Source organism: Dasypus novemcinctus, chromosome 5 (assembly GCF_030445035.2).
Source record: "Dasypus novemcinctus isolate mDasNov1 chromosome 5, mDasNov1.1.hap2, whole genome shotgun sequence".
Taxonomy (NCBI): Eukaryota; Metazoa; Chordata; class Mammalia; order Cingulata; family Dasypodidae; genus Dasypus; species Dasypus novemcinctus.
Genome location: NC_080677.1, coordinates 166,560,813 through 166,587,809, shown reverse-complemented (window position 1 = coordinate 166,587,809; position 26,997 = coordinate 166,560,813). Strand labels below are relative to the sequence as shown.

Here is a 26,997-nt window from a genome sequence, read left to right as displayed (position 1 = left end):
AAAGAATCAATGAAACCGGAAGTTGATTCTTTGAAAAGATCAATAAAATCCACAAAACTTTAGCCAGACCGACAAAGGAAAAAAGAAAGAGAATACAAATAACGAAAATCAAATGAAAGAGTGGTCATTACTGCTGAACACACAGACGCAAAAGGGGGATTGTGAGAGAATCCTGCCAACACTTGTATGCCAACACATTAGATAACCCAGGTGAAACAAACAGATTGCTAGACACACAAATTACCTAAATGACTCAAGAAGAAGCAGAAAATATCAACAAACCAATAACAAGTAAAGAGATTGAATCAGTAATCAAAAACCTCCCAACTAAGAAAAGTTCAGGACCAGACTATTTCACTGCTGAATTCTACCAAACATTTAAAGAATTAACACTGATGCATCCCAAACGCTACCAAAAAATAGAAGAGGGGGAAAAAATTCCTAACTCGGTCTATGAGTATTACCCTGATTCCAAAGCCAGATAAAGATAACACAGGAAAAGATTACACACAAGTACCCCTTGTGAATATAGATGCAAAAATCCTTAACAAAATACTGGCAAACTGAATCCAGCAACATATAAAAGAATTACATGCCATGACCAAAACAATCTTGAAAAAGAAGAACAAATTTGGAGAACTCACACGTCCAGATTTTTTAAAGATTTATTTTATTTATTTCTCTCCCTTTCTCCCATTGTCTACTCTCTGTGTCCATTCGCTGTGTGTTCTGCGTCCGTTTGCATTATCAGGCGGCCCTGGAAATCTGCGTCTCTTTTTCGTTGCGTCATCATGCTGCGTCAGCTCTCTATGTGTGCGGCACCACTCTTGGGTGGGCTGCACTTTTTATACGCAGAGCGACTCTCCTGGTGGGGCACACACCTTGCACGTGGGGCTCCCCTATGCGGGGGTGCCCCTGTGGGGCAGGGCGCTCCTTGCCCGTGGCAGCACTGCGCGTGGGCCAGCTCACCACACGGGTCAGGAGGCCCTGGGGATTGAACCACTGACCCTCCATATGGTAGACGGATGCTCTATCAGTTGAGCCATGTCTGCTTCCCTCCAGATTTCTAAATTTACTACAAAGCTACATAACTAAAACTATGTGGTGCTGAAAAAAGGGTAGATATATGGATCAGTGGAATAGAACTGAGAGTTCAGAAATAAACTCACACATCTATGGCCAACTGATTTTTGAGAAGGGTACCAAGTACATTCAATGGGGAAAGAAAAGTCTCTTAAACAAATGGTTCTGGGACAATAGGAAATCCAAATGCGAAAGAATGAATTTGGACCCCTACTTCTCACCATATACAAAATTAATCAAAATGGATCAATGGCCTAAATATAAGAGTTAATACTATAAAACTCTTAAAGGAAAACATAGGAAAATATCTTCAGGACCTTGTATTAGGCAATGGACTCTTAGATTTTACACCAAAAGCATGAGCAAGAAAAGAAAAAAATAAATTGGATGTGATCAAAATTAAAAATGTGTGCATCAAAGGGACTTACAGCTTAATGAGTATGAGTTTTTGTTTGAAATGATGAATACTTTCTGAAATTAGATGGTGAAAATTACGCAACATTGTTGAAGTACTAAATGTCATAGAATTGTTCACTTAGAAATGGCTAAAGTGGTTTTTCTGTTATGTATATTTTACCACAATAAAAAGAGAAAAACAGAATCATCTAAAGTCACTGCCTGTATACTTCAATAATTTATTCACTCAACAGACCGCTCACATCTGGCTTAAGTCCCACCCTTCCAGTAAAACTCCTCACCTGCAGTCCATCTACATCCTCCATGTTCTGCATTTAGTGGCCACTCCTCTCTCTTCTTACACCGTCAGCAGCATTTGGCCCACTGACTTCTCCCTGAAAACGCCTCTCTTGCTGGGTCCACGGCAGACCCTCTCCCAGCTTCCTTCACCCCTTTCCTCTCCTCCACTCCCCCCTGCTCCTCGCCCACACCTCTAACTGTGGAATGCCTGGGACACGCTCCCAGATCCTCTTCTCTTCTCCAGCTATTTCCATTGCTAAGTGATCTCGTCCTCCTCCCTGGCTTTCCACTCTCTGTCTCTGTTGATGACCCCAAGCTTCTGAGTGTAGCTGTGACCTCTCTCTCGGGCTCCAGGCTCCTCCATGGAGTCCAAACGCCCACCTGACATTTCCATGTCCATGTATAACAGGCTCGTCAAATGCAGCTTACCCCACACCTAACGCTTGACTTCTTTCTCCTTTCTCCAGAACGGCAACAAGGGCTCAAGTCAAAAGTCTGTCACCCTCGTTTCCTCCCTTGTCAGCTCCACCCCGACTCTCCACAGCTCTGACTCAGACGCACCGCTCCTCTCCACCTCCACCCTTTGCTGTGGTAGATGGAACCACGTCCTCCACAAAGACCTGGTCACGTCCTACGCCCTGGCGGTGTGGACTCACTTGTAAATGGGATCTTAGAAGCTCCATTGAGACGGGCCAAAGCGGACCTCAGCCGGAATGACAGGAGTCCCTGTGAGCAGAGGGCATCTGGACCCACAAGTACAAGCCATGGGAAGAGTCAGAAAGAGACAGGTGGCCACGTGACAGCGGCAGGGACCGACTGCCTGCAGCCACCCCAGGACGCAATGGGCCAGCGTTGGTCTGCAGACGCCTTGCGTTTGGACTCTGGCCTGCACACTGTGAGCCAACGAATTCCTGTTGCGTAAGCCGAGCAGTCTGTGGCTGTGGTGGCTTGGAGCTACACACCCCAGAAAAACACCCCTTAAACCTAATCCACTCGTAGGGTATGAGCCTTGTAAGCTGGGCCTTCGGAGGAGGCCACTTTGGTCAGGATGGGCCCCAGCCCACTCCCACAGGCCTCGCAGGGGCGGCCACAGCAGAGGAGGAGGCTGGACGCCACCGGAGCCCGGAAGAGCAGGGAGAGCCGGGAGGGGCCGCCCGTGCCCTGCCGTGCGGCCGAGGAGCCAGGACCGAGGCTTCTGGGAGAAAGCACTGCCTTGAGGATGCTGGTTTGGGCTTCCAGCCTCAGAACGGTGAGCCAATAACTGCCCACTGTTCAGAGCCAAGCCCCTGCATGGCATTCGCTTGAGCACAAGGAGAGCAGAGCGTGGGGCTTTATTACTGCAGCCCTGCTGTCACGAGGGTCATGGCCCTGGTCCCAGCCATCACCCGCCAGCCCGGGCTGTGGCCCTCGCCTGCGCACTGCGCCTCCACCCCGCCTTGCCCCCCGGCCCCTCAGTGTCTGAGCAGCTGAACCACCGAAACCAGCCACGTGGTTTAAGGAAGCAGCACTGGAACCACATCTGTCGCCCTTGCTCAGCCCCTCTCTCCCTGATTACTGCAGCGAAGGCACCCCCAGGCCCATGTCCTCCCCCACCGTGCCTCCCGGCCCCCCCTTCCTGCTCCCCATGGCCGAGCTCCTCCCTAGCCCCGGCTCTCCCTCCTCCTGGGCGTCCTCCTTCCTTCTCACCTTCCGGCTCAGCTCAAAGGCCAGCCCCTGCAGAGACTTCTCCTCCTCCTTAGAGTGTCTCTGCCCCTGCCCCATTCCTTTCATGGCACTTACTCCAAAAGGCAGGGCTTTTGTCTGTCACACCCGCTGCTGTAACTCAACTCCAAGCATGTTCAAGGCATGCAGCACACACGTACGCAGCAAGCAGCACACATATGAGACGTGCAGCACATATGCATGGGGCATGCAGCACATGTACACAGGCATGTGGCACACATGAGAGATGTGCAACACATGCATGAGGCAAACAGCACGCGCGTGCATAGGCATGTGGCACATACGTACAGAGGCAAGCAGCACAAATGTGCGCACAACCAGCACACATGTATGAGGCATGCAGCACATATACACAGGCATGTGGCACACATGTACACTGATACGCAGCACACATGTATGAAAAGGGTGAGCTGGAGCACATCCTCCACCCCAAGAAGGAAGTGTCACCACCCCTGGCTCCCGATGACCCACTAGCATCTTGGTACCTAAGAGTCAGAGAATAAGCAGAGAGGCGAGAGCCTGCAAGGCTCAGGTGGGAAAGACGTGGGGAAAAGGCTGCCCGCCGAGGACAAACGCGGGCAGTGGGCACGTGGGCGCGGAGAGCAGCTGGAAGGCAAGCGCTCGTGCTGTCCAGGTGTGTCGACAGCCTTCACCTTGGCCGGTTTTGAGGCTCTGGAGGGTGTGGGAGAGAGAAGAGCGGCGCAGACACGGGCCGTGAGCGGCACAGCCAGGGACCTTGCCCGGCCCCTCACGGCCTTCGGGGGGAAGGCGAGCGCAGCACGGTCCTGTGTCCTCCCCAACGGGCTTCCTTCGCGACCCCCGGGCTGAGCCGCACGGCCTCTGACTCCACAGCGTAACGTGACCGAGCACGTCAGCCGACCGCTGGTGGCCAAGTGACCAGGGCTCTGCTCACATCCCGACAAGCCCCACTGCCCAGACCAGGAGCGAGGCTCCCGTGACACGCCCCGCTCCAGGAGACAGCCGGCCCCGGCGCCCGCCCCTTCTCCCCGCCGCAGCACGGAGCCTGCTCGGCTGCCGTCTCTCCAGGGGGCGTCCTGACCTCCCTGTAACCGTGGGAACGCCGGTGTCCCTGCCGGTGTCCGTGCAACTTACGCATTCACGGGCAAGGTCCGTGGGCGCCCTTGAGGGCCACGGGCGGCGCCCCGACACCCCCGCCAGGCAGGGCCTCCCGGGAGCCGCGTCCTCCAAGGGCGCGTTCCAGGGGCTGCTCGCGGCTGAGGACAGACTGCCTCTGGCCCCCTCCTCCCCCAGGACCCCCTGAAGGGCGCCCCGACCTCCAGGCTCCCTGGCGGCACTGGCCAGCTTCCCGAGGGGCTCCGTAGCATCCAAGCTGACCCTCTGAGGCCGCGAAAACGCCCCGCCAAGGCTCCCATGGGCGCTGCTTCCCCCTGAATACCCCTTGGGGCAGGGCGCGGCCTCTAGTCCCCCTGACCCTGGGCTGCGGAGCCTCGGGCTCTGGCCTCCCGGCCTCTCCAGCCGCGGACTTCTCTACCACTCGGGCGACTTCAGCGTCTGGCTTCCGGGACTTCCCTGGCTTCCGGGAAGTCTCCTGGGCCCACCAGGTGGTCTAACCGGGTGATCTAACCGGGTGTTCTAACCGGGTGATCTAACTGGGTGGTCTAACCGGGTGTTCTAACCGGGTGTTCTAACGAGGTAATCTAACCAGGTGATCTAACCGGGTGGTCTAACCGAGTGATCTAACCGGTGTTCTAACCAGGTGATCTAACCAGGTGGTCTAACCAGGTGCTCTAACCGGGTGATCTAACTAGGTGATCTAACCGGGTGGTCTAACCGGTGGCCTGCTGGCCCGGGGTGCCCCGGCCGGCGGCCCCTGTAGCAGGCCCCCCTCAGGAGCCAGCGGCTCCCAGGCCTGCCCCGGCCCACCCGCTCCGCCACGCCGCCCCCAGCACCTCTGGCCAGCGTCCCCACGGCGCAAGTCAATTCCAGGCCCCGGGGTGGCTTTACTGTGGGGTTTCCTGCTGCCGGCCTGCGGCAGAGGCCACGCCACGGCGGCCTGCGCACGGTGGCCTCCTGCCTCCGGACCACTGGCCTCCGGGTCTGCTGGGCCGTGCCGTCCTCGTCCCCTGGTGCCTCCGGCTCCGCAGGCCTCCTGGTGCAGACGGGCCCCTGGCCCGGGGGACACCCAGCTGGGGCAGCCTGTCCAGGGCTGCGTCACAGGTCCACACCCACGGGCGGGGAGCAGGGCCCAGAACCCGCGCCTCGGGTGGCCCCGTGCCAAGCCCTCCCACCTCACACCCCGCGTGTGGCCCCACGGAGATCCCCGGGGACCCCCCATCCCAGTGTCCGTCTTTCAGGAAATCGACAGACGAGGGCTCCCGTGGCAACAGAAACGGCAGCGCGCACGTCACGGCCCCGGGCCTCCTTGGTGTGCCAACAATTACGAATTAAATGTCCAGTTACCGCCCAGACCGCGGAGGCCGGGGGCTGACGAGGCACGCAAGGCCAAGCTGAATTTTAGTTCTACTGGGGACAAATGGTCTCCACAGGCGAACAGCCCCACAAGGGTAAATGGGCAAGTGCAGAAAAATGAAGGCTCTGCAAACGTTCACTCTAAACGTTGCCTTCCAGAACGTATCACAGACGACGCTACTGCCAACTCTATTACCATATTGTGGAAGTTATTTCATGCATACAGATAAGTTCAACCTCAGATCTATTTGCATCAAGCTCGAGCACCTAACAATGACGTTAGTTTCCTCGCCACTTTCAATCCAGAGAAGAACCCTCTAAGCCCACAGAAATGGCCTCAAATCATGCTGCAAGAGGAAAATCCAGATATTCAAAAAACAAAACAAAAACTTGAGGGGAAAGCTTATTTTTTACTAGAGTCAAGTAATCTAGAACGTCTATGAAATATGCATTTTTGTCTGTAAAACACTGACAAATATTTGTGCACTGAGTTAGCATGTCCCCTGAACCAACTCCCCACAAAAAATAAAGGGTAGAGCTGTGACGTAGCATTTAGCCGGTCGGATGCCACTGCTGCCCTCGGGAGGCCTTCCGGTCTTCCCAGTGACGGCCTTCGCTGCGCCCACGCCCCGCGTCCTCGCACCACGCCGGAGCTTGGCCTCCACCTTCCTTGGCTGGTCCTACCCGGGCCGTGGAAGGCACCACGGCCTCCCGCTCCATGGCACAGCGATTCCTCCACGGTTCACATTCTCACTTAGTGAAATGGGCTGGGAAAAACCATTTCACCGACTTGTAGGGCAATGATTTATTTTCTACTTTAATGATGCGCTGAGCTGGGTAATGGTACCTGAAACTTATCTGAAATGCCCAGGTTTCACGAGTCAGTAAAGCCAAGCAAACTTGGCTAAGTTTCAAAACTTCAACAAAAGGCCTGGATGAGACTGGGCCTGGTGGGGGAGAAGGCACGGAAGAGGACATGGCGGCCGGCCGGCCACTCAGGCCAAGCAGCACGATGGTCGGCGGGAACCGCGCGGTGAACACGTCAGGCAGCGAAACGATGGAAGTCCCGTCAGCGCCGCAGGAAACGATGTGCACGGCGCAGTTCCAGCAGCACCCTCCTGCCGTCTGCTCAGCGGTGCCAGAGCCGAGCAGGAACTCGAGGAGACGCAGACCCAAAAGAGCAAGTGCCCGCGATGCTATGTGGCCAGATTTGCCAGGAATTAACGGAAGCACCGAACCTGCTCACAAGGCCACCTAATTCAAGAAATGGGGCCTCTGTAAAGGAAATCTGCTACATTGACAAACACCAGTTCCTGTTTTCCAAATCCTAGTAATTTCTCAGGAGGCTCGAGTGCCTCAGCGGTGGTCCCCTGCCTGCTCGTCTTCACAGCACCCTGTTTCTTTTCCTTCACAGCACTTAGCATTCCTGTGATTCCATGGCTTTGGTGCCTTCCCCCAACCGGACTGTGGGTCTTTGAGGGCAAGGACCCCAAGCCAGAACCGTTCCAGGTGCTCCAAAAACTCTTAGAAGAGGAGGTGGTCCACTCAGACCCTCCTGGGCCTCTTTTGGCTGTACCTGGCATGCCCTGCAGCCTGATGAGAACGCAATGGCAGACAGCCCCTAGAACAAGGCACACGGGTGAGAGGAAAGGGGATATCTTCTCCGGCCCTCTGCATCACGCTCGCCAAACCCGTCCTGTGCCGGAGCCCATTCCAGCACCCAGGACGGCCCCGAAACAGAGGCCCTGGCAGAGACGGGAAGCTGACATCGCTGTCCAAAGCCGTCCTCGCACAGCACATCGTCGTCCTCTGAGGCCGCCCAGGGGGTCGGCAGGGCAGAAGCCACAGTGCCCCCCTGGACGCCCGGCACGGCCGGTTCTCCCGGGACCCTGGGCCTGCCTGGCCCGGCCACCACCAGCACTGACCCCCGCGCGCCCTCCATGCCGCCTCGGCCGGAACTGCTCCTTTCGCACCTCCGCACGCGGGTGCTGCCGTTCAGCACCGTGGGTGCCCAAACGCAGTGAGAGAAGCCCCCCAGCTGGGAACGGGCTCCTCGGGTGACGCCCCGCCGCCGGGGACAGGAGGGCTGCTCCCACTGCCCTGGGTGGTCCCGCGGCCCCACTGGGGCCCCCCTCGTTTCGTTTGTTCCGGTTTTTGGTATCTCCGGTTTTTACTTGCAGCTTGTATCCATGAAACACGCCTTTTTTTCATTTAGGAAGAAATAATACATAATGCCGCTGATGACATGTATTGTTATATATAAAATACATGTGACCGCTGCTCGCCACCAGTTGTGGACTCAAAATTGGAGGAATCGCCTCAGCGCGGCAAGAAGCAAAATGGCTTCCAGAAATCACAGCACCCACCAGCGCCGGGCGTGGGCACAGCCCTGCTGAGCGGGGCTGGGGCCCCCCGGAGCAGACCACGGGCGAGGATCCAGAGGAGGGGAAGCTCAGGGAGGGGGCCCCAGGGGAAGTGACCCCTGGGGGGGGACCCTAGGAGGAGGTGGACGGGGGAGGGAGGGGCTCTGGGGGGCAGGGAGGGAGAAAGGACTCCGGGGCGGGGGGGAGACCCCAGGAGGGAGGGAGGGACCCCAGGATGGGGGAGGTTGGGGGGACCACAGGAGGGGGGAAGGAGGGACCCCAGGAGGGGGAGAAGGAGGGGAGACCACGGAGGTTGGGGGGACCGCAGGAGGGGGCAGGGCAGGAGGGCCGGGGCGGTGGGGGCGGGAGGGCTGGCCAGGCGGGCAGCAGGCGGAGCGAGCTGGGCTGAGGGTACTTGGCGCAGGGCAGCGCCTGGCGCCACGTGGGGGGCTCGGTTGACCAGCCCCCATCAGCTCCGGCTATGGTGGCTGCAGCTCCTTCCTGGGGTTAGATGGGGCCTGACTGGGGGGCACATCCTGCTGCCCTGGCCCCTTGGGACAAAGTCCTGCTGGTCCCGGAGCAGGTCGTCAGCCCACGCCAGGCAGACGTGCACTCAGGCCGGCCACGGGGCCACGCGGGCGGGCGTGCACAGGGACACCGGGGCCGTGGCTGGGACGCAGGCCTGGTGGTCTCGGCCACCAAAGGGCTCATCAGGAGGGTCAGGGGTCCGGGTGGTGCCTGTGCATGGCCGCGGCACCTGCTTCCGAGGAGCCCCCGGGGACTGTGGCCACAGCCCACGAGGGACGTCAGGGCAGGGGCGCCTCAGCACCGTTGCAACACCACGGAAGGCGCGGCAGCAGCTCCGGCCGTGAGCGCAGGGGTCCTGTGTGGGGTCAAGGTCATCGGCCGAGGTCAAGGGTGGAGCGGGGCCTGGGTGGGCAGGGACGCTCAGGAGCTGGCCCCGGGCGTCAGCTGGACTGAGAGCTGCGCCCCTCCAGGGGCTCCTGCGGCCCCAGCCAGATCGGGGCGCATCAGGCCGCAGGAGGCTGCCGTGTGCCCCCCACCCGGCCCCCAGCGAGCCCCGCCTGCCCTGCTCGGTCCTGGCCGCAGCCGGCGCTCACTGCGCATCAGACCTTTCCCGCCAGCCCGGCTGGGTGGGCACGCGCAGCAGCCGGAGGCCGCAGCCATCCCTGAGACTTGCTCCCACCAGCCTGCAGGCCCCTGGGTGACACAGGGGCGGGGTCATCACGGGACGGGCACGGGGCCCCTCGCTCCCCATCACCGAGACATCCCTGGCAAGGCCAGGCCAGGCCGGAGGCAGGCGTGGCGCCGACATGGCCCGGCGCCCTCACAGAGCCCGCCGCAGGGTGCGCCTCTCCCTGCCTTTACCCTGCCCGGTGGGAGCGGAGGGCCCTTGGAACGCGTCCTCAACTTCTGGGCGCTTCCCACCCACGGATCCACGACTCCCAGATGGAACCCCCTCCCACGCCCCACTGACTCCCCGCTCCGCTGTCCGCTCCCAGGCACGAGCCCAGAGCGAGGCGGATAAAGGCAGGCGGGCCGGGGCGCGGCAGGCCTCCCCCAGCAGCCTCTCCACGGCCGCCGCCACGTCTGCGGGGCCCGCTGCCCGCCACCGGGCTGGGTCCCCGGGGTGGGAAGTGGAGGTCCGGGGGCCATCTCCCTCTTTTTTTTAATGTATTTTTATGACAGAAGTTGTGAACTTACAAACAATCATTCCCACCACCGCCCTTCCCCAACACACCACACCGCGGGGGACACTTGTTACAGATGATGAGACACCATCATCAGACCATCACCACCAACCACGGGCCCCAGTGTACATTCAGCATATTTTTTCCATACCCCCTTTTATTAACACAGTACATCTTTGGCATTGATGCAAGAACATTACAGTATTGCTGTGAACTGTAATCCATACATTACATTAATTGTATTTTTTCCACGCTTCTCCACATTCTTACCACCTTGCAACAACGACGTACATTCGTTCTAGTTCACAGAAGGACGTTCTTGCAGTTGTACTATTAGCTACAATTCTCATCCACCTCTGCGCTCACTGTTTAATTCAGTCTCTAGATTACTCTCTAGCTTTTTTTTCAATTGACATTTACAGCCCTAGACTACCCTTTTCAGCCACAATCACATTTAAAAACCAGCTGCTACTCACTTTAATGTGTTCCATCAACTCTATTTCTTTCCACACATTTAGAGTCAAGTTAATTAAAACTTCCACACACGTTAAGCATAAGTACACCTTCCCAGCCCCCGTTATCTCCCAATACTGGCGCCATTTCTTAAGCGATAATATTGAGTTCGGTCAAAATCTCTGGGATACATGCATGCATTTGGGCATTTTCAATTGTGCAACACAGACTCCAACTCCCTCTAAGAGTGTGGCTCTTCCAACGAAGAAAGGAAAAATGTTAAAAACTAGTTCCAAGGGCCAGCATTCTTAAAAAGACTTCCACCTCTGGGACTACTCGTTAAGGCAGTTTGAATGGGGGCCACTTGGGATCCAGGCTGGGAACAGTCAGGGTCCCCAAGAAAATAAGGGATTTGAAAGAGGGTCTCTCTGGGGTCCAGGCTGTGAAGACTCAGGGCCCCCAAGCTAATAAGGTGTTTGACGGGCTTGCGATGGGATCCAGCATGAAAATAAGAAATTTAACAGGGCTCAGTGCAGATCCAGGTGAGACACAGACTCGGGGCCCCCAGGCTAATAAGGAATTTGAGCGGGGTTCATGAGAGGTATCAGATGCCAATACTCAGCCCCAAACTAACTAGGAATTTGAGCAGGTTTTCCTATAGAATCCAAGCAGTGACTGCACGGGGCCCCCAGGCTAGTACGGACTTTGATGGGGTCACTCGGCGACCCAGGCTCTGAACGTATGGCCCCCAGGCTAATAAGGAGTTTGCACAGGGGTTACTGAGGGATCCTGGCTGCAAATGCCCACCCTCAGATAATAAGGAATTTGAACGTGGTCACTACGGGATCAAGGCCCCGAAGCTAATAAGGCATTTGGACGGGTCCCCAGAAAGCCATGCCTGGAGTAACCACGGCCACAAGCAAACCGGGACTTAGGACGGGGCTCTCCAGAGCATCCGTGCCGGGGATACTCAGGCCCTAACAAAATAAGGAGAGAGCACATGGCCACTACAGGACCCAGCAGCGTAAAACACACACCCAATACTGAAAGGAATTTGAAAGGCGTTAACTACTGGGATCCAGGCAGTGAATACTCAGGGCCCCCAAGAAACACGGACTATGAGCAGGGACGACTAGGGCAGCGGGCTGTGAGTATGCAGGGGCCCCTTGTAACAGAGAAGGGACCCGGATGGGGTTCACTATGGGAACGAGGCTGTGAATATGCACAGGCCCCTTTAATGAATAAGGAACCAGGACAGGTTTGCTATGGGATCAAGGCAGTACTCAGGCCCCTTGTAACTAATAAGGAATCCGGATGAGTTCACTATGGGATCGAGGCTGTGTTGTTACTCAGGCCCCATGCTAACAAGGAATTTGAACGTGATACCCACAGGACCCCAGCTGTGAAGACTCACGTTCCCCAAGCTAATAAGGAAGGGAGTTCGCGAAGGGATGCTGGCTGCCAACACTCACCGGCCCCACGCTAATGAAAGGACACAGCTGGGTCACTGGCCCTTTGCCCAAGGCCTGACCGTGTAACTGAGATGCAGCAGCTCCCCTTGGCTGACCATGCCTCACCTGGTCCAGGCCAGGCTCAGTGCTTCCACTTGACACTAAGTCCTGGGTTGCTTTCCACTGCGTCACTGCCATGTGACCAGAGCAGTAAATCATCACCCCACGACTCCTGAGGCAAAGAGATGGATTCTTAGAAGCATGAAGGTATGCGTAGGCCATGGGAAGTGCCATGGGTTCCTAAGTCTGTAAAACACCTGCTACTCTCCTCTCTGCTCCAGTCCTCCTTCATAAGAGCCATCCCTTCCCCCTACCCAGCCACAAGCCTGCCTGTCTTTGATCGCACAGCAGGCCTACTGCAGAGCTTCAGCATGGGAGCCTGGCCTGGGAGGGCATTACCCCGTCATGGAGAGGATGGGAGGTGGCACCTCCTACAGTTTTGATTTGCATTTTCCTAAAGATTGATGATGTTGAGCATCTTTCCATGTCCTTACTAGTTATCTCTGTATCTTCTTGAATGAAATATCTCTTTGAATCTTATGCCCATTTTTAAATTGGTTTCTCTATCTTCTTGCTATTAAGTTGTGTTCTTTATATATGCTGGATACAACTCTATCATCAGATATATGATTTACCAACATCTTCTCTCATTCTTAATGATATACACTGAAGCACAAGACTTTCTAACCTTGATGAAATGCGCCTCACCTGCTGTGTTCTCTTGCTGACTGTGCCTTTGCTGCCACGTGTAAGAACTCTTTCCATAACCTGAGACCGTGAAGGTTTTCTCCAATGTTTTCTTCTACAAATTTTACGGGTTCAGCTCCTAAGTCCGTGATCTATTTGAGATCGATTTTGCGTACAGGGCGAGGTAGGGGTCAAAGCTCATCTTTCTACATGTGTGGCTCCAGCTGTCTCAGCACCGTCTGTTAAGAAGGCTTTCCTCACTCTGTCATCCTTGAGGGCCACCTCTCAATTTGCTAGTTAATTTAATTCAGTTTCATTTTAAAGAATTTGTCACAATCAATAAAATCGCATTTGAAAAAAACTACCTGAAGTTTCCACACTTGAAAAATCCCCCAACAGCAATATAAAGATGATGTAAAACAACCTATTCAATGTAATACATGTCTCATTCTCACCAAGACACACGCTTAAGGAAAATGGAGAAAATCTTAAAGTGTTAAAAATTTTGTAAAATTAAGATTTTTCAGGTTTTTACAGATTTTATAGAAAGATCAACATAGGGTTTACAAAGCCCAAAATTATATAGTTAATCCAATATTCAAAAACTTTAGGGAAGCGGATGTGGCTCAGGCAACTGAGCTCCCGACTACCACATGGGTGGTCCTGGGTTCGATTCCCAGTGCCTCCTGGAGAAGGTGAGCAAGACAGCGAGCCAATGCGATGGGCGGGTGCAGTGAGGTGACACAAGATGATACAACCAAGAGAGAGTGAGCAAACACAATGAGAGATGCAACAAAAGCAGGGAGTGGAGGTGGCTCAGGTGATTAGGTGCCTCCTCCCACATGGGAGGTCCCAGGTTTGGTTCCCTTTACCTCCTAGAAAGAGAAGATCAGCTCACAACAAATGGACACAGCAAATGCAAACAATGAGGGGGTGGGGAGAAATAAATAAATCTTGAAAAAAAAATTTTTTTTTACATGCAAACCTCCTAACTTAGAATATTCTATCTTTGTTTAAAATGGTCATCCAGCAGAAGCACAGTATAAACCTAACACTTAATTTTGCTTTAGGAATACACTTTTTATGGGTACTTATCTAAAGTTACATTTCTATAAAGTTTTCATTGCTCTGTGGCTTTTCAAAGTTTTTGCAATCCCACAAAAGTCAGGGTTCTAGCATGGACTGCAGCAATATGTGCTAACTAATCCATAAATCTTTTATTTAAAAAAAAGTTCTCACATGTAAGCTAAGATATTCTGCTGGTCTGAGTTGACATCTTTGTTCATGGTCTTGCTGTAGTTACATCATCAGCTGGTGCTTGGTAGTAATCCCTCAGTGCCAGAGAGGCTCATCCCCGGAAGTCATGTCCCACGCTGGGGGGAAGGCAATGCATCTACATGCTGAGTTTGGCTTGGAGAGTGGCCACATTTGAGCAACATGGAAGCTCTCAGGAGGTAACTCTTAGGCACCCCACAGCTATAGGCCTAGTTCATATTTCAGGCACACAGGCTTATAATTGGAGCCATCAGTATCAAGGGCTCATTGTTGGACCATCTATCTTTATTGACCTTTGCCATTGCACTTGGGGGATTGTTGTTGTTCCATTGGGGAATGTGATAGAGCTCCCCTGGTCAGGAATTTAGCACTCTTTCATCTGTCGTTTCCAACTGAAACCACTTTGAAAATATCCAAACCTTTCTATGTACCCTGTATACATGCCCTGGAGAACTCCCTCCCAACCATGTGCCCCCCACCAATGACACCCCACACAAGTGCTCCTCCCCCACCATGGTTGAACCTCTATAGTCCAAAACTTCTTCCAAAAAGGAAACCCAGGTTTCCATTAATAGAAAAATGGAATATAGTGATGGGTTTAAAAGTTAGATACAGGATACATAGAAATTTAGAAAAATTAAATTAAAGGAAAAATAAATTGGTGTATCAAAGAAATGAAAAAGCTATAGGTGTTGCCCTGTATGTACAGTGGCAAGGCAATTTCTTCCATTTCTTCCTCAGTGTCTACCTTCCTCCTTTTCTTTTTGTTTTCTTCACTGTTTATTAAGTTTCTCTTGACATAAGTTTTAGGTCACAGTAATTCACATATACAATATATAGTACTCCCACATATCCAACATCAAACCCTTTGCCCCTTCCCCAACAGTGATCTTTTTACATGTTCATATTATATTTGCTGCAGCTAATGTACAGATATTGAAAGGATAGCTTTCAAACATGGTTGCATTTGGGTTTACATTATGGTTTATATTTTAGACTATACAATTTTCTGAATTTTTAGTTATCTTATGTTTTACGTTATGGTTTACATTTTAGCCTACAGACTTTTATACATTTTTGGTGTAATTTAACATGACCTATGTCCATCATGGCATGATCCTGTGGAACTCTTCCATTGCCCCACAGTTACCCTGATTCCATGTATTCAACACCTCTTTCCCCCTCCCCTCGGGGATCTCCATGGCAATCAATCTTCATTACTTGAGGGACCATATTCAGAGATACTTGCAAAAAATGTTGAGGGCTTCACATACTTGACCGCCCTAATCCATTGGGAGCCACCGATTCTCTGAAGAAATACAATTCCCCCTGTTTGAGAACATCAGTCCTCCCCAGGATGTGGGTATACCTTCACTCTCATTGTACGATATAATCCACCCAATGATATAATCCACTATGACAAAATGAGCACTCACACACTGCCCAGAAGCTTGCCCTGTGTCAGATGCAACCCCCTCCTTAAGCATCCGAAACAGGCAACCTTCCATATTACATTCTCTAAAGAGTTTTCTCTGCACCACAGTTTCAAACACATACCTGACAATCTCCCATGATCTAATGTTCCCCTTACCCTCTCCCCAATTTCTTGGGCAATCTGACCCATACTCCCATCCGTAGCGCCCCTAAAGCCCACACAGTCCCACCCAAAGTTAGCCCTATGCCCCAATTTATCCCTTCCCTGTACAAATACTTACCTCCAGCTTGCCATAGATTTCACCCAAGTAGCTGTCAGCTCACAACCTTCCTCTACCCTCCAACAACCTTAAAGTTTATCATCCAGTCTCTAGCTCTCTGAGACAGCTTGGTTTACTTATTTCATATCAGTGAGATGGTATAGTATTTGTCCTTCAATGCCTGGGTTGCTTCACTCAACATAAGGTTCTCAAGATTGAGCCATGTTACCACGTGTTTGTAGTGTATTTGTTCTTATAGCTGAGTAGTATTCCATTGTATGTGTATACCACATTTTATTTATCCATTCATCTGTTGATGGGCATTTGGGTTGATCCAATATTTGGCAATAGTGAATAGTGCTGCTATGAACATTGGTGTGCATATAGTGGTTAGTGTCCTTGTTTTCAGATTTTCTGGGTATATACCCAGCAGTGGAATTGCTGGGTCATATGGCAAATCTATAGCTAGTACCGGACCTGTGGTTGGCATTTGGGTTGGTGTATACTCAGGAGACCTGAATCTCTGAACTGTCCATGTGACGGCCAGGCCCTGGGCCTCAGCAGACTTGCAACTCCTCCCCTCTGGTTTCTTGGACTTACCCTGCCAAGCTGACATGGAGGTGAAGAAGATCAACCACCACACCAGGGAGCCAAGAATGCCTACAGCTGCAAGCAGGAGAATAGCATCCATCATCCATATGGAATCTAAACCCCCTCTTGATGTAGAGGGGGACTAGACATAGCCATACCAGGTCCACAAGATCGAGGAATAGAGTTTGGATTAGAGTGGACTTACTGGTGTTCTGCTATAGAACTACTGTGACTCTAGCAATGGAAGAAATTATAGTAGTGATGTGGAGAGGGTGGCCACAGTGGCTGCTGATGGTTGGGAGATGAAAGAAGAGATATGGTGTGGGGGTATTTTCAGGATTTGGAGTTGTCCTAGGTGGTGCTGCAGGGACAGATGCTGGGCATTGTGTGTCCTGTTGTGGCCCACTGGGTGGATGGGGGGAGAGTGTGGACTACAATGTGGACCACTGTCCATGTGCTGCAACGGTTCTCCAGAATGTGTTCACTGGGTGCAGTGGATGTGCCACAAAGATGGAAGAGTTGGTTGATGTGGGAGGGGTGGCATGGGTGAGGTGGGGTGGGGGTTATATAGGGACCTCATATTTTTTTAATATAACATTTAAAAGAAAATAAAGAAAAAAAATGAGAGGAAAAAAAAAAGTCTCCCAGATACAAACATCACAAGGCTTTATGCCTGCTTGTTCAAATGTTTATTAGGGTTTGCTGTCCCTCAAAGAAATGACTACATGGGGAATGGAGTATATGGGAACCTCTTATATTTTTTAATGTAACATTTTGTGTGATCTAAGTATCTTTTAAAAAAAGTAATAAAAAATGAAACAAAAATAGAAACAAAAAAAGAGAAATGACTACAGATATGAGTTTTCAACTCTCCAGGTTTGAGTCAAATCCCTCCAGCTACAATATTTATTTTATAAACTCACACATAAAGCTGTGGACTTGAGCTTTGTCATCACTGATATTTTACCATGTAAAACTGGCTGGGTGTCCATCCTGCAGTGCGATAAGGTCAAGTGCACCTCCCAATACCAGTAGTATTGTCCTCGAATCCCAACATGCTAGCCTCCAGGTTATGGCAGGATATGGAGGCAAAAGAAACAGATGAGGCAGACCGTCACAGCACCTGCTCTCTATCGACAAACGGTGCTCCCCGGTCAGAGAAAGCGTCTGTGTGCTGGCTACTCCAAAGGAACACAGGGTGCTGGACAGATCCCCAAATCAAAACCACACAAAGGTGTCGACAAACTCAACATGCACATCGTATGACTCTCACAAACAAAATCAGGGCAGGTTTGTGTTGTGCCTCTGAAATAACAAAGCACAAGCCACTGCAGTAAAAGGTATTCCAATCACAAAGTGGGTGCCCCACAGAGTAAGAAAATAAAGCAACACGTTCTCAAAAAGAAGCTATGGAATACTGAATACATCCTTGGAAGACAGTACGTGAAGGCATGTTGCCTTCCCACTGAGGTTCCTTGGGTCCAGCAACAAGCGAGAGATTTTGATGATTTTCAGAAAGAATGGTTCTCTTTACAACCTCAATTTCTCGGAATGCTATGGTCTAAAAGTTATATGTCAAAGGATTCCATTGTATTTCATGATAACTAACAAGTTATTTTACAGTAATTTCAAAAATACATAATTATTTTTAGAGGTAATTATGCTCAAAGATATGAATTTCCAAGAATTACTGACTGATTACCTATGGGGAGCATAATCTTGGTACTTGGTCATATAAAATAAGGGATATCTGCCCCCTAAATGTTCTTCTGATCAAAAAGTGTACACGAGATGGGTTACCATGCTAAATACGTACAGATAAATATACTAGAGCAGTAACCAGCTTCTCGATGGGAAGAGAAGCTATAAAATAAGGCATGGGGTGTCAAGTTTACCCAAAGCACTGGTGGCTCTTTGGAGAAGCGCCTCTTCCTGCCCCACATGAGCTGCTGCAGAACCCCTGTACCTCTACCACATAGCAGTAGAAGAGGAGAGCAGCTGGAAAGAATCAGCGCATCTGGCAGGAGAGCAGCAGTCCCATTCACTTCCTTTCCTTCTCTTCTACCCTTCCGCTCTGCCTGAGCCTCTTGCCTCTTTATCCCTCTAGGGATAAAAATAATGTTCAAAGAGGAGGGTTGGCTGCTTAGCTCAAGATAGAAAACATATATATTCCAAAGCAGAATTAATAAAGGAAAGTAGATATTACGGATATGACTACAGAAAGATTAAAAACTTCCATTTATTAAATAACTAAAACCACAATTAAATCGTTGATAAACTAGTAAATCAATTGTAATAAGTCCAGAAAAACACCTAAAATCTTGATAGAAACATAGGGAAGGATATGAAAATCCAATTTAGAAAAGAAAAATATATAAATAGCTATTAAACATCTGAAAAAACAAACAAAATAATAAACAGATATAAAATAATGCACACATAAAATACCATTTCTCAAATTATAAAACACGAAAAATTTCTAATACCCAGTATTGGCAAGAATTTGAGTCATGGTCATCCTCAGATATTGGTAAGCAAGGTAAAATTGGAAAAATAAATGTGATGAATTGTTGGGCAAGTCATAGCAATATTTTAAAATGTCATATATATGCTCAAAAATGCTAAAAATATTACTAACTCATGCCAAAATGTACATACATATATGCACATGAAATGCATATGAAGGGTTTGAAAGGCACCAAATTAGGAGCAGCAGCCGTCTTTTTGGTGTTAAAATGGCAGGCTATTCTCCTTTGCTCTGTGTTCACCTAAAGCAACGTGGCAGAAACTCTGTCGTAGCGTCACAGCACTTGCTGCTGCAGCGTGACTTGGGCCCTAGGCCTCTGCCCTCTGCCTAGTCCCAGTTCTCAAATGGGGGGGAGGGAGGGGAGAAAGACCACGCTAGGAGAAGAGAGTGGAGCTGGAGTCCGGTGAGTGGGTGGGCCCTGAACAGGCTCCCGCTGCCCGGATGCTCATAGATGAGCAGCTGCTGTCCAGAAGGCCCGAGTCACCCTGTGGACATTCAGGCCAGAATGGACAAGAGCCACCTAAAAGGACCAAGCCTCGGCCAGCAGCGGGGCGGCCCACGGAGGGGGCCTGGGACCCAACAACGCTCCTGCACAGGCTTGCTGTGGCCACTCACTAACCTCACACGAGTCAGCCCCAACTTCTCACTACTAAACATGTGGGAACTTTGCTTAGCACTTTATGGCAGGGTTTGACTGGACCCCTTTAACGAACAATAACAAAATTAATATTGTTTAAGAAAATATTAATATGTAAGAAAAAATATTCCACGTAGGTAGACATTTAAAAGAATCCTTCCAAACAACCACAGGAACAAAACAAAATATATTAATTTCTAAATATATTTAGAATAAATTTTTAAAAATCAGAGAGCCATGTATCTAAACTTAAGACATCGGTCCAAAGCAGTATTCAAAGGTAAACTCGTAGCAATAAATATTTTTGTTACAAAGAAAAAGAGAAAAATCACATAATATACCAAGCATTCACTTCAAGACATTAAGTTGGGGAAAAAAAAAACAACGAAATTTTAAAAGGTAAAACTAGCACAAAAGAAATAAAACATGGAGATATATCAGAAAGGGATAAATAAATCCAAGAGCTGCTTAACAATGACAGAAATTGGCAAACCTTACTAGAAAAAAAAAAGAACACATTATAACAGGACCATATTCTGAAAAAAACTATTCGTGCATTTTTATTTCTGAGCACGTGACCCTTCTAGTCATCTCGAGGCATCCACTGGGGAAGGATGGAGGGATTAATCCCTAATCCGGGGAAGCGGACTTGGCCCAGTGGTTAGGGCGTCCGTCTACCACACGGGAGGTCCACGGTTCAAACCCCGGGCCTCCTTGACCCGTGTGGAGCTGGCCCATGCGCAGTGCTGATGCACGCAAGGAGTGCCCTGCCACGCAGGGGTGTGCCCGCGTAGGGGAGCCCCATACGCAAGGAGTGCACCCGTAAGGAGAGCTGCCCAGCGCGAAAGAGAGTGCAGCCTGCCCAGGAATGGTGCAGCACACACAGAGAGCTGACACAAGACAACGCAACAAAAAGAAACACAGATTCCCATGCCGCTGACGACAACAGAAGCGGACAAAGAAGACAAGGCAAATAGACACAGAGAGCAGACAACTGGGGCGGGGGTGTAGGGGAGAGAAATAAATAAATAATCTAAAAAATAAAAAAAAAAGATGAAAAAAAAATCCCTAATCCGGGGATTGAGATAGACAGGAAGAAAGAAAAGAGAAATGACAAGGTGACATTCAACTTGAGGCAAGAATACAGGATTAGCTACAGCCCTAAGAGCAGATTTTCCAGATTCCACCATTCTCCCTTTCTGGCACATTTACCACCTCTCCTGGAAGACACGGGCCCTTGAGCTTTCCAGGAGACCACTAGGGCTTAGTTTAAGACAGGCCTGGGGGCTCCTGGCCGGGGAAGCCTGAAGATTTCTGGCCTTGAGTAAGGGGAGGGGGCGGTGCAGAAAGGGGGGGTGCTTTGGCTGGAGAAAGAGGAGGGAACAGCAAGGCCAGAGGGAGCTTCACCCTCGCCACCTGGGACTCTGGCTGTAGCTTGTCCCTGGGCAGTCCCTCCCCCTGAAATTAGCGAGGGCAGGGTCATCTACTTGCCCCTCAAGCAGCGGGAGCCGGGCACTCACTTCCCCGAACCGCTGCTGACCTCGTCTGCTTACGGAGGGATGGAAAGAGCTGGGCTGGGGCGCTCGCCGGCTGTAACTGCTGAGCACCAGGCCAGGGGAGCCAGGGCAGGACCAAGGGGCAGCTCCGCCAGGCCCCCAGAGGACGGCTGCATTGCCGGGAGCCCAGGTGCGCCAAGACCACCAGGGAGTGCTGGCGGGAGGAGGGAAGGGACCCGCGGGCGGCTGATTTCATACTGGAACAACGGACACCGACACCGAGGCCCCACGACAGGACAGCAGGGCCCTGGAGGCAGCCGGAGCCCCAACCTGAGCCTCCCTCCCCCAGCACACCTGGGCTGCGTCAGGTGAGGCGCGAGAGGCGGTGGACTCAAAGGGCAGGTGTCATGTGACCCACTGACCTGAAATGGCGGGAGCCCCAAACGCACAGAGGCAGGAGGGAGGAGACAGATACCAGGCTGGGCGCGGAGGGGCAATGGGGCTTGACGCGGAGCAGGTGCAGGTGGGAAAGTTCTAGAAACGGGTGGCGGTGAGCGAAGCACACACAGCAAGCGTGATGCATCCCACTGAATGGTGGGCCTGGGAGGGGTGGGGTGGGGGGCTCATGGGGTATAAACGTTCCCACAATTACAACAACAGAAAGGAGCAGTTAGGGAACGGTCCTGGACTGAGCCTAATAATGGAGGGAGGAGGCCCAGAAGAACATGATGAGGACGTGCGACGAAGTTGGAATATCACCCGAGCTTTAAGGCTAGGTCGAAGCTCTTGACCTTGGTAACTGCGATCACGGCGGCTTCTAGGTGGGTAGGCTTGTTCCTAGGAGATGCGCATGGCGGGGTTAGGGGTTCAAGGAGCAGGAGGTACACTGCCTGCTCTCTGACTTCAGAAAATCACGCAGGCAGGCAGACCGACAGAGCGAGACGGCAACCGGGCAAAGTGCTAACGCTGTGGACTGCGTGGGGAGGGCTCCCCCTGGAGCGCTCTGCATGGACGCTGTATTATTTTTCAACTGTTCTGTAAGCCTGAAATTGTTTAAAAATAAAAAGTTTAAGGGAAAAAAAATAGGGAGCGAGACTGTGGGAGCAACCACTGAGCCTTAAAGTTCCTGAGGGAATAAGTATTTCCGAGCGGAGCTAGCCGTCACGCCTGACGAGCTCTGCCCGCGGGAACGACGCGGTCCCTCTCCCACCCACACCCCGCGCTGAGGGCGCAGCCCGCGTCTGCCGCAGCCTGCCCGCCCCGACGCCTGCTTCCGGATTCGCCAGCTCTGTGGCGTTAGGCGGGTTTGGTTCGTCTCTGTGTGCCTCAGTTTCCCCATCTATAAAATGGGCTAGTAACAGTCTCTCCTCGAGCACTGATGTCAGCAGGGCCTGGATGCTGGCGGTCACTGTCCCCGCGGCATCGCCACCTGCCTGGGGGCTCCGGGGGTGGTGATCAGACTGGCTTCAGAGAAGCTAAGAAATCACAACCAACCAGTATGGCAGATGGCAGATTGGACCCGGCCACCCAAATAGTCAAAATTATAAAAGATAAAGGGGTTAGGAACAGAGCCTAAGACAAAGAGGTTTTAAAAACAGCACGACGGTGGGAAATGTTTAAAAATCTTAATAAAGTGGACCACACTCAGAAAAAATTATGACTATCCTATGTTATCTCAAGGATATCGAGTAGAAAAGAAGGCTGCCCAAGCAGCTGAAAAATTCATCCAGGAATCCCCTCGGAAGAGGCCGAGGACCGGAGCGCCTGACCGGGGCGTCCTTTCCCGTCCCCGCTGGCACAGCGGTCCAGGCCTTGGCAAGAGAGGGCACCCCGCCCCGCGCACATCCTTCGCCGTGATGCCACGGGCCCCTGGCACCCAAACCTGCCCGGGGGAAGCCGGGGGCCGATGGTCCAGAGCCTCCACAGCTGGGACGGGAGGTTCGGGGGTCCAGGCCGAGAAAGGAGCCCACACGCAGGAAAGGGCTTCTGGAGAGCAGCTGGGGGAGAGGCGGGGTGGGGGGGAGGCCGCCCAAGCCAAGCGGGGCAGGGAGCAGGAATCCTGGGGTGAGTGCAGCCGACTGGCCCCTTCTAGGGAGCTCTGGCCGTAGCACCTAAGACCTGAAATGTGCCCACTCTTGTCCTTATCCCCCACCTTTATCCATCTATCCTGAGAATTAATTAGAAATGAAGATGATTTACATATGAGGAGGTACTTAATGGAATTATCAATAACAGACAAGACAAAAACAGGAAACAGCCCAAATATCAAACAATGGAAGCAGTTAAGTAGATTATGGTACATTTTTAAAGATGAATTATGCAACCATGAAAAGCAACGTTTTGGAAAATGTTTAATGGCATGTATAAGTCTATGTTTTGGGTTTTTTTGTTTTTTTTTTAAAGGCAGAGCACACACTATAAAGTAAAATCGTAAATATATTTTTAACATACATATGTATAGGAAAAACTTCTGAAAGAAAATAGACCCAATATTTAAGATTAGATCTTGGTGGTGGAACTCTGAATGAGTCCTGCTTTCTTTTACACATTTGTATTATTATCTAACTTTCTGCCCTGAGTATGGATCACTTTTATAATCAGAAAAAAAACCCAGATAAATAACGCACACAGATAAACACTCACATGAACGAAAAAGAAAAAGGTGTTCATTTCGCCAAGGACAGACTTCCTCAGCGCTGTGCCCAGAGTTTCTTTCTCCCAAACCTGCGCCCGCTGGTGCACATTAAAAGAGAAGCGAAAAAGCCCCAGCAAAAGCCCCGGACGGCGGCTGAGCCGCAGCCCTCGTGTTTTCGACGCGCCCTCGGGAGAGGGAAGCCCCGCGCCCGTTTTGGCGCAGGGGTCGGGAGCGCCTGGGCTGGGAGATGCCCCGTGAGGACGCAGCTCGCCCGCACGCCCCGGCTCCCGCTCCCGCCCCGTCCCGAGCAGCCCGCACAAGCGGCCCCGGTACCTGTTGGCGGCGCGCGGCCGCGGGCGGGCAGGGCTCCTGGGCGTTCTCGGCGCCGCGGGGCTGCGCGGGGTGGCCGTCCGGCTTCCCTCCGCCTCGAGCCTGCGTGACAGGGAGACGCGCGGTCGGGACACCTGGCGGGGCGCGGGGCGCGGGCGCCTGGGCCCCTCCGCGCAGCTCCCGTGCGAGGCGGCGGAGGCCAGAGGGGGAAGCAGGGGCCCCAAGGGGCCCCCGAGGCCGGTCCCGCCTCGCACGCGGGGGCCCTCGCGCCCGCCAGCCCCGTCTGAGCCCCCTTGGCGCCCTCCTGAGACCCCCCTCCCGACCCCCAGCCCGTCGCTGCGGGTCAGCCCGAAGTCTGCGCGCCCTAGAGGAGGGGGCGGGCGCCCGGAGCTCCGGGGCGCACGGCGGGGCTGCGCGGGGTGGGCGCGCTGCGGGGTGGGCGCGGGCGGGGAGGCGGCGCGCCGCGGGGCTCCCGGGGCGCAGGGCGGCAGGCGGCGCGGGCGGGACAGGCAGGGGCTCGACCCCGGGGTGGGCGCGCGGCGGGGTGGGCGCGCGGCGGGGAGGGGCCCCGCGGGGCGGGCGCGGGTCGCGGCCGGCGGTACCTGGGGCGGGCGGGCGCGTCGGCCGAGCGCGCGAGCAGGCGCAGCAGCAGCAGCAGCAGCAGGCTGGCGAGCAGGGCGAGCAGCGCGCCCCCCGGCCGCATCCGGAGCCCCGGGCGCCGCCGCCGCCGCCGCCGCCACCGCGGGGAAGCGCAGCCCTGGCGGCCCCGACCCGCCGCCGCCGCCGCCACCGCCGCCACGCACGCCCCCAGGGCGCGGAGCGGCGGGCGGAGGGCGGGCCCGGGCACCGGGGGAGCGGCCGCCTTCGCCCCGCCCGCCCGGCGCTCGGCGCGGCGCGCTGCAGAGGACGGTCCCCGAGCCGCCGAGCTCCTCCCGGGCGCCGCCGCCGCCGCGCGCGCGGGGTCACCTGACCTCCAGGGGCCGGGACCTCTGCAGGGCTCGGCGGACTCCCGCCCGAAGGCCAGCGCGCCCCTGCCTGCGGGTGCAGCGCCCTGGCGCGCGGCCCTCCTCGCCCTCGTACGTGCTGACCACTGCCGCTTTGACGCCGCACGTGCGGGGCTGCGGAGTGGCGACGCGGCCACCGGGCCCCAGAGCCTACAAGGTGTCCTCTCTGGCCCTTGACGGCCCGAGGGTCGCGGCCCCCGGCCTCTGGTATCGCCGTTGTTGAGGCCGGTGGCCGATGTGACCCAGGCCCTGTCTGGAGGGGCTCTCCACTTGGGGCCCTCGTCTGCCCCCACGTGCGGCCTGCCTGGGCTTCGTCTCCGACCCTGGGCCCTTGGGAAACGCCTGGCCGGTGCAGGGGTCCCCCGCTGCGCCCACGCCGTGCGCATGCTTGCGTTTTCCATAGGCAGGCCTTGGGCGCACCAGGTAAAGCCAAGCTGAAAAGGCTTAGACTTGGAAAGGCTTTGATGAATGGACTTTCCGAAGTAAGAAAGGTTTTTAGATTTCAACTGGACCATCCCGGAGGCGGAAGGCCTAACCTGAAGGAGGCCGGGTGGGAGCCCTCGGGGCTCCACTGAGGAGCAGGGGGTCCACGTAGCTCAACAGGTACACCCGTCCCCAGGGACCTAGACACCAGAAAAATAACAGCATGTTTCAAGGTAAGCAGAGAGGCAGAGCTATGTGTTCTGTTTACTCTCATTAAAAATAGTTGGTTGAAAGCAAACCAGACATAATAACTGATCAATAAATGTTTAAATAATACACCCTCTAAGAACGAATGCTATGCGTAAAGGGAAAAAGGAGAAAAAGGCTGAATGTAAATGTGACTGAAAAGGTGATTTTCCATAGCTCACCATTGCTGTTAAAATATGCAGTAATCATTAAAGAAAAAGTTGCTACTTTTATGTGATCCAGCTGCTTATCTGAGTATGGTATTATAAAGTAATGCTATATTCAGAGAATGCTAACATGATATAGTAACTCAATTCTACATATTTGAAAGTTTAAGTGTTCTATTAGATAAGTAGGATATGGCACAATTATCTGGGAAATAGATAGTCTGGGCTTGGAAGATATTCTGGCTTTTATTTCTCCTAGAGCAGAAGAATTGTGCAGATAACTCATGCTGAAAATGGTTTGCAGAAAAAAAAAAAATTTTTTTTTGAAGCATTATTGTACCAGCCAGGAAGCTGCAGATTCACCTAATTTACCGAAGTGTAATATTTCTCAGCACAGCTGGGCTCAAGCAGCAGCAGAGGAGTCAGCCTTCCACTGGGTTCCCCGAACACCGCAGCTGCAAATGAAGTCACTTTTTATCAAGCCAACGGCTATCAGCAGGGCACTCACAAAAGCCCATTTTAATTGGAAAACCAAGTGTAAATTTGCAATGGGGATTCTGAGCCTAGTGTAAAAGGTGGCAGTGGGGAGGGTTACCACAACCTTGTAATTCAGGACCTCGGCGGGTCAAATATCGTGAATTATCTTGCTTATCCTGGGGAGACCAAAGAACCTGACGAAGACGATTTGATTTGACTCCTTAAATATGATCAGCCCCTGAACCAGCCCCAGAAAACCGGGTGCAGCCACGGCATTTAGCAACTTAACACTTGCAGGTTTGTCTGCCCCCCCCCCCCCCCCCAGAGACCTCCCTCCGTGTGTGGGAATGTGAGCGGCTGCTGAGGCCCACGCAGAGGCCCCCGAGCTGCGGGGGGCCTCCCCGCCCCGGCCCCTGGCGTGTGGCGCTCCCTTCGCCTGGCCAGGAACAGCTTGACTTCCGTAAAATAACAACAACAACAAAAGGCTGGGAGGTTTTGATGTATGAAGAATGGCCAGGAAAGCTGAAGAGTTTTACAGTTTGGGGCATAAGATGATATGCAGGAGGCCAACGGCTTTCCACAGAGACAGGATTTGGATGAAGCTAGAAATGCAGCGCATTTCCAGAGGCAGCCCTTGGGGGTTCACAAGGAGGAAACCCCTGCCAAGTGGACACCGTGGGGAGCCCCGAGGGGGAGGAAGGAGAGCAGTGAGGAGGGGCATTTGGTGCCAAGGGCTCTTGCTCATGGGGTGAGATGGTTCCTGAGGTCCCAGCTGCTTGCCCGGCGGCTCCTTCTCCAGGTGTGCAGGGAGCACGGC

The 26,997-nt window shown here is 53.0% G+C and overlaps 1 protein-coding gene across 1 annotated transcript in view; it reads right to left on the bottom strand.

The window, feature by feature from the left end:
- ST8SIA6 (ST8 alpha-N-acetyl-neuraminide alpha-2,8-sialyltransferase 6) overlaps nt 1-24,616 on the bottom strand; it is an 85,677-nt gene extending 61,061 nt beyond the window's left edge. The window contains exons 1-2 of the mRNA XM_058297906.2: nt 24,466-24,616; nt 23,867-23,965 (exon numbers count right to left, since the gene is read on the bottom strand). Coding sequence (XP_058153889.1) covers nt 23,867-23,965; nt 24,466-24,566 — 200 coding nt within the window. The 5' untranslated portion in view covers nt 24,567-24,616. The remainder of the gene's footprint in view (nt 1-23,866; nt 23,966-24,465) is intronic.
- Nucleotides 24,617-26,997: the final 2,381 nt, after the last annotated feature.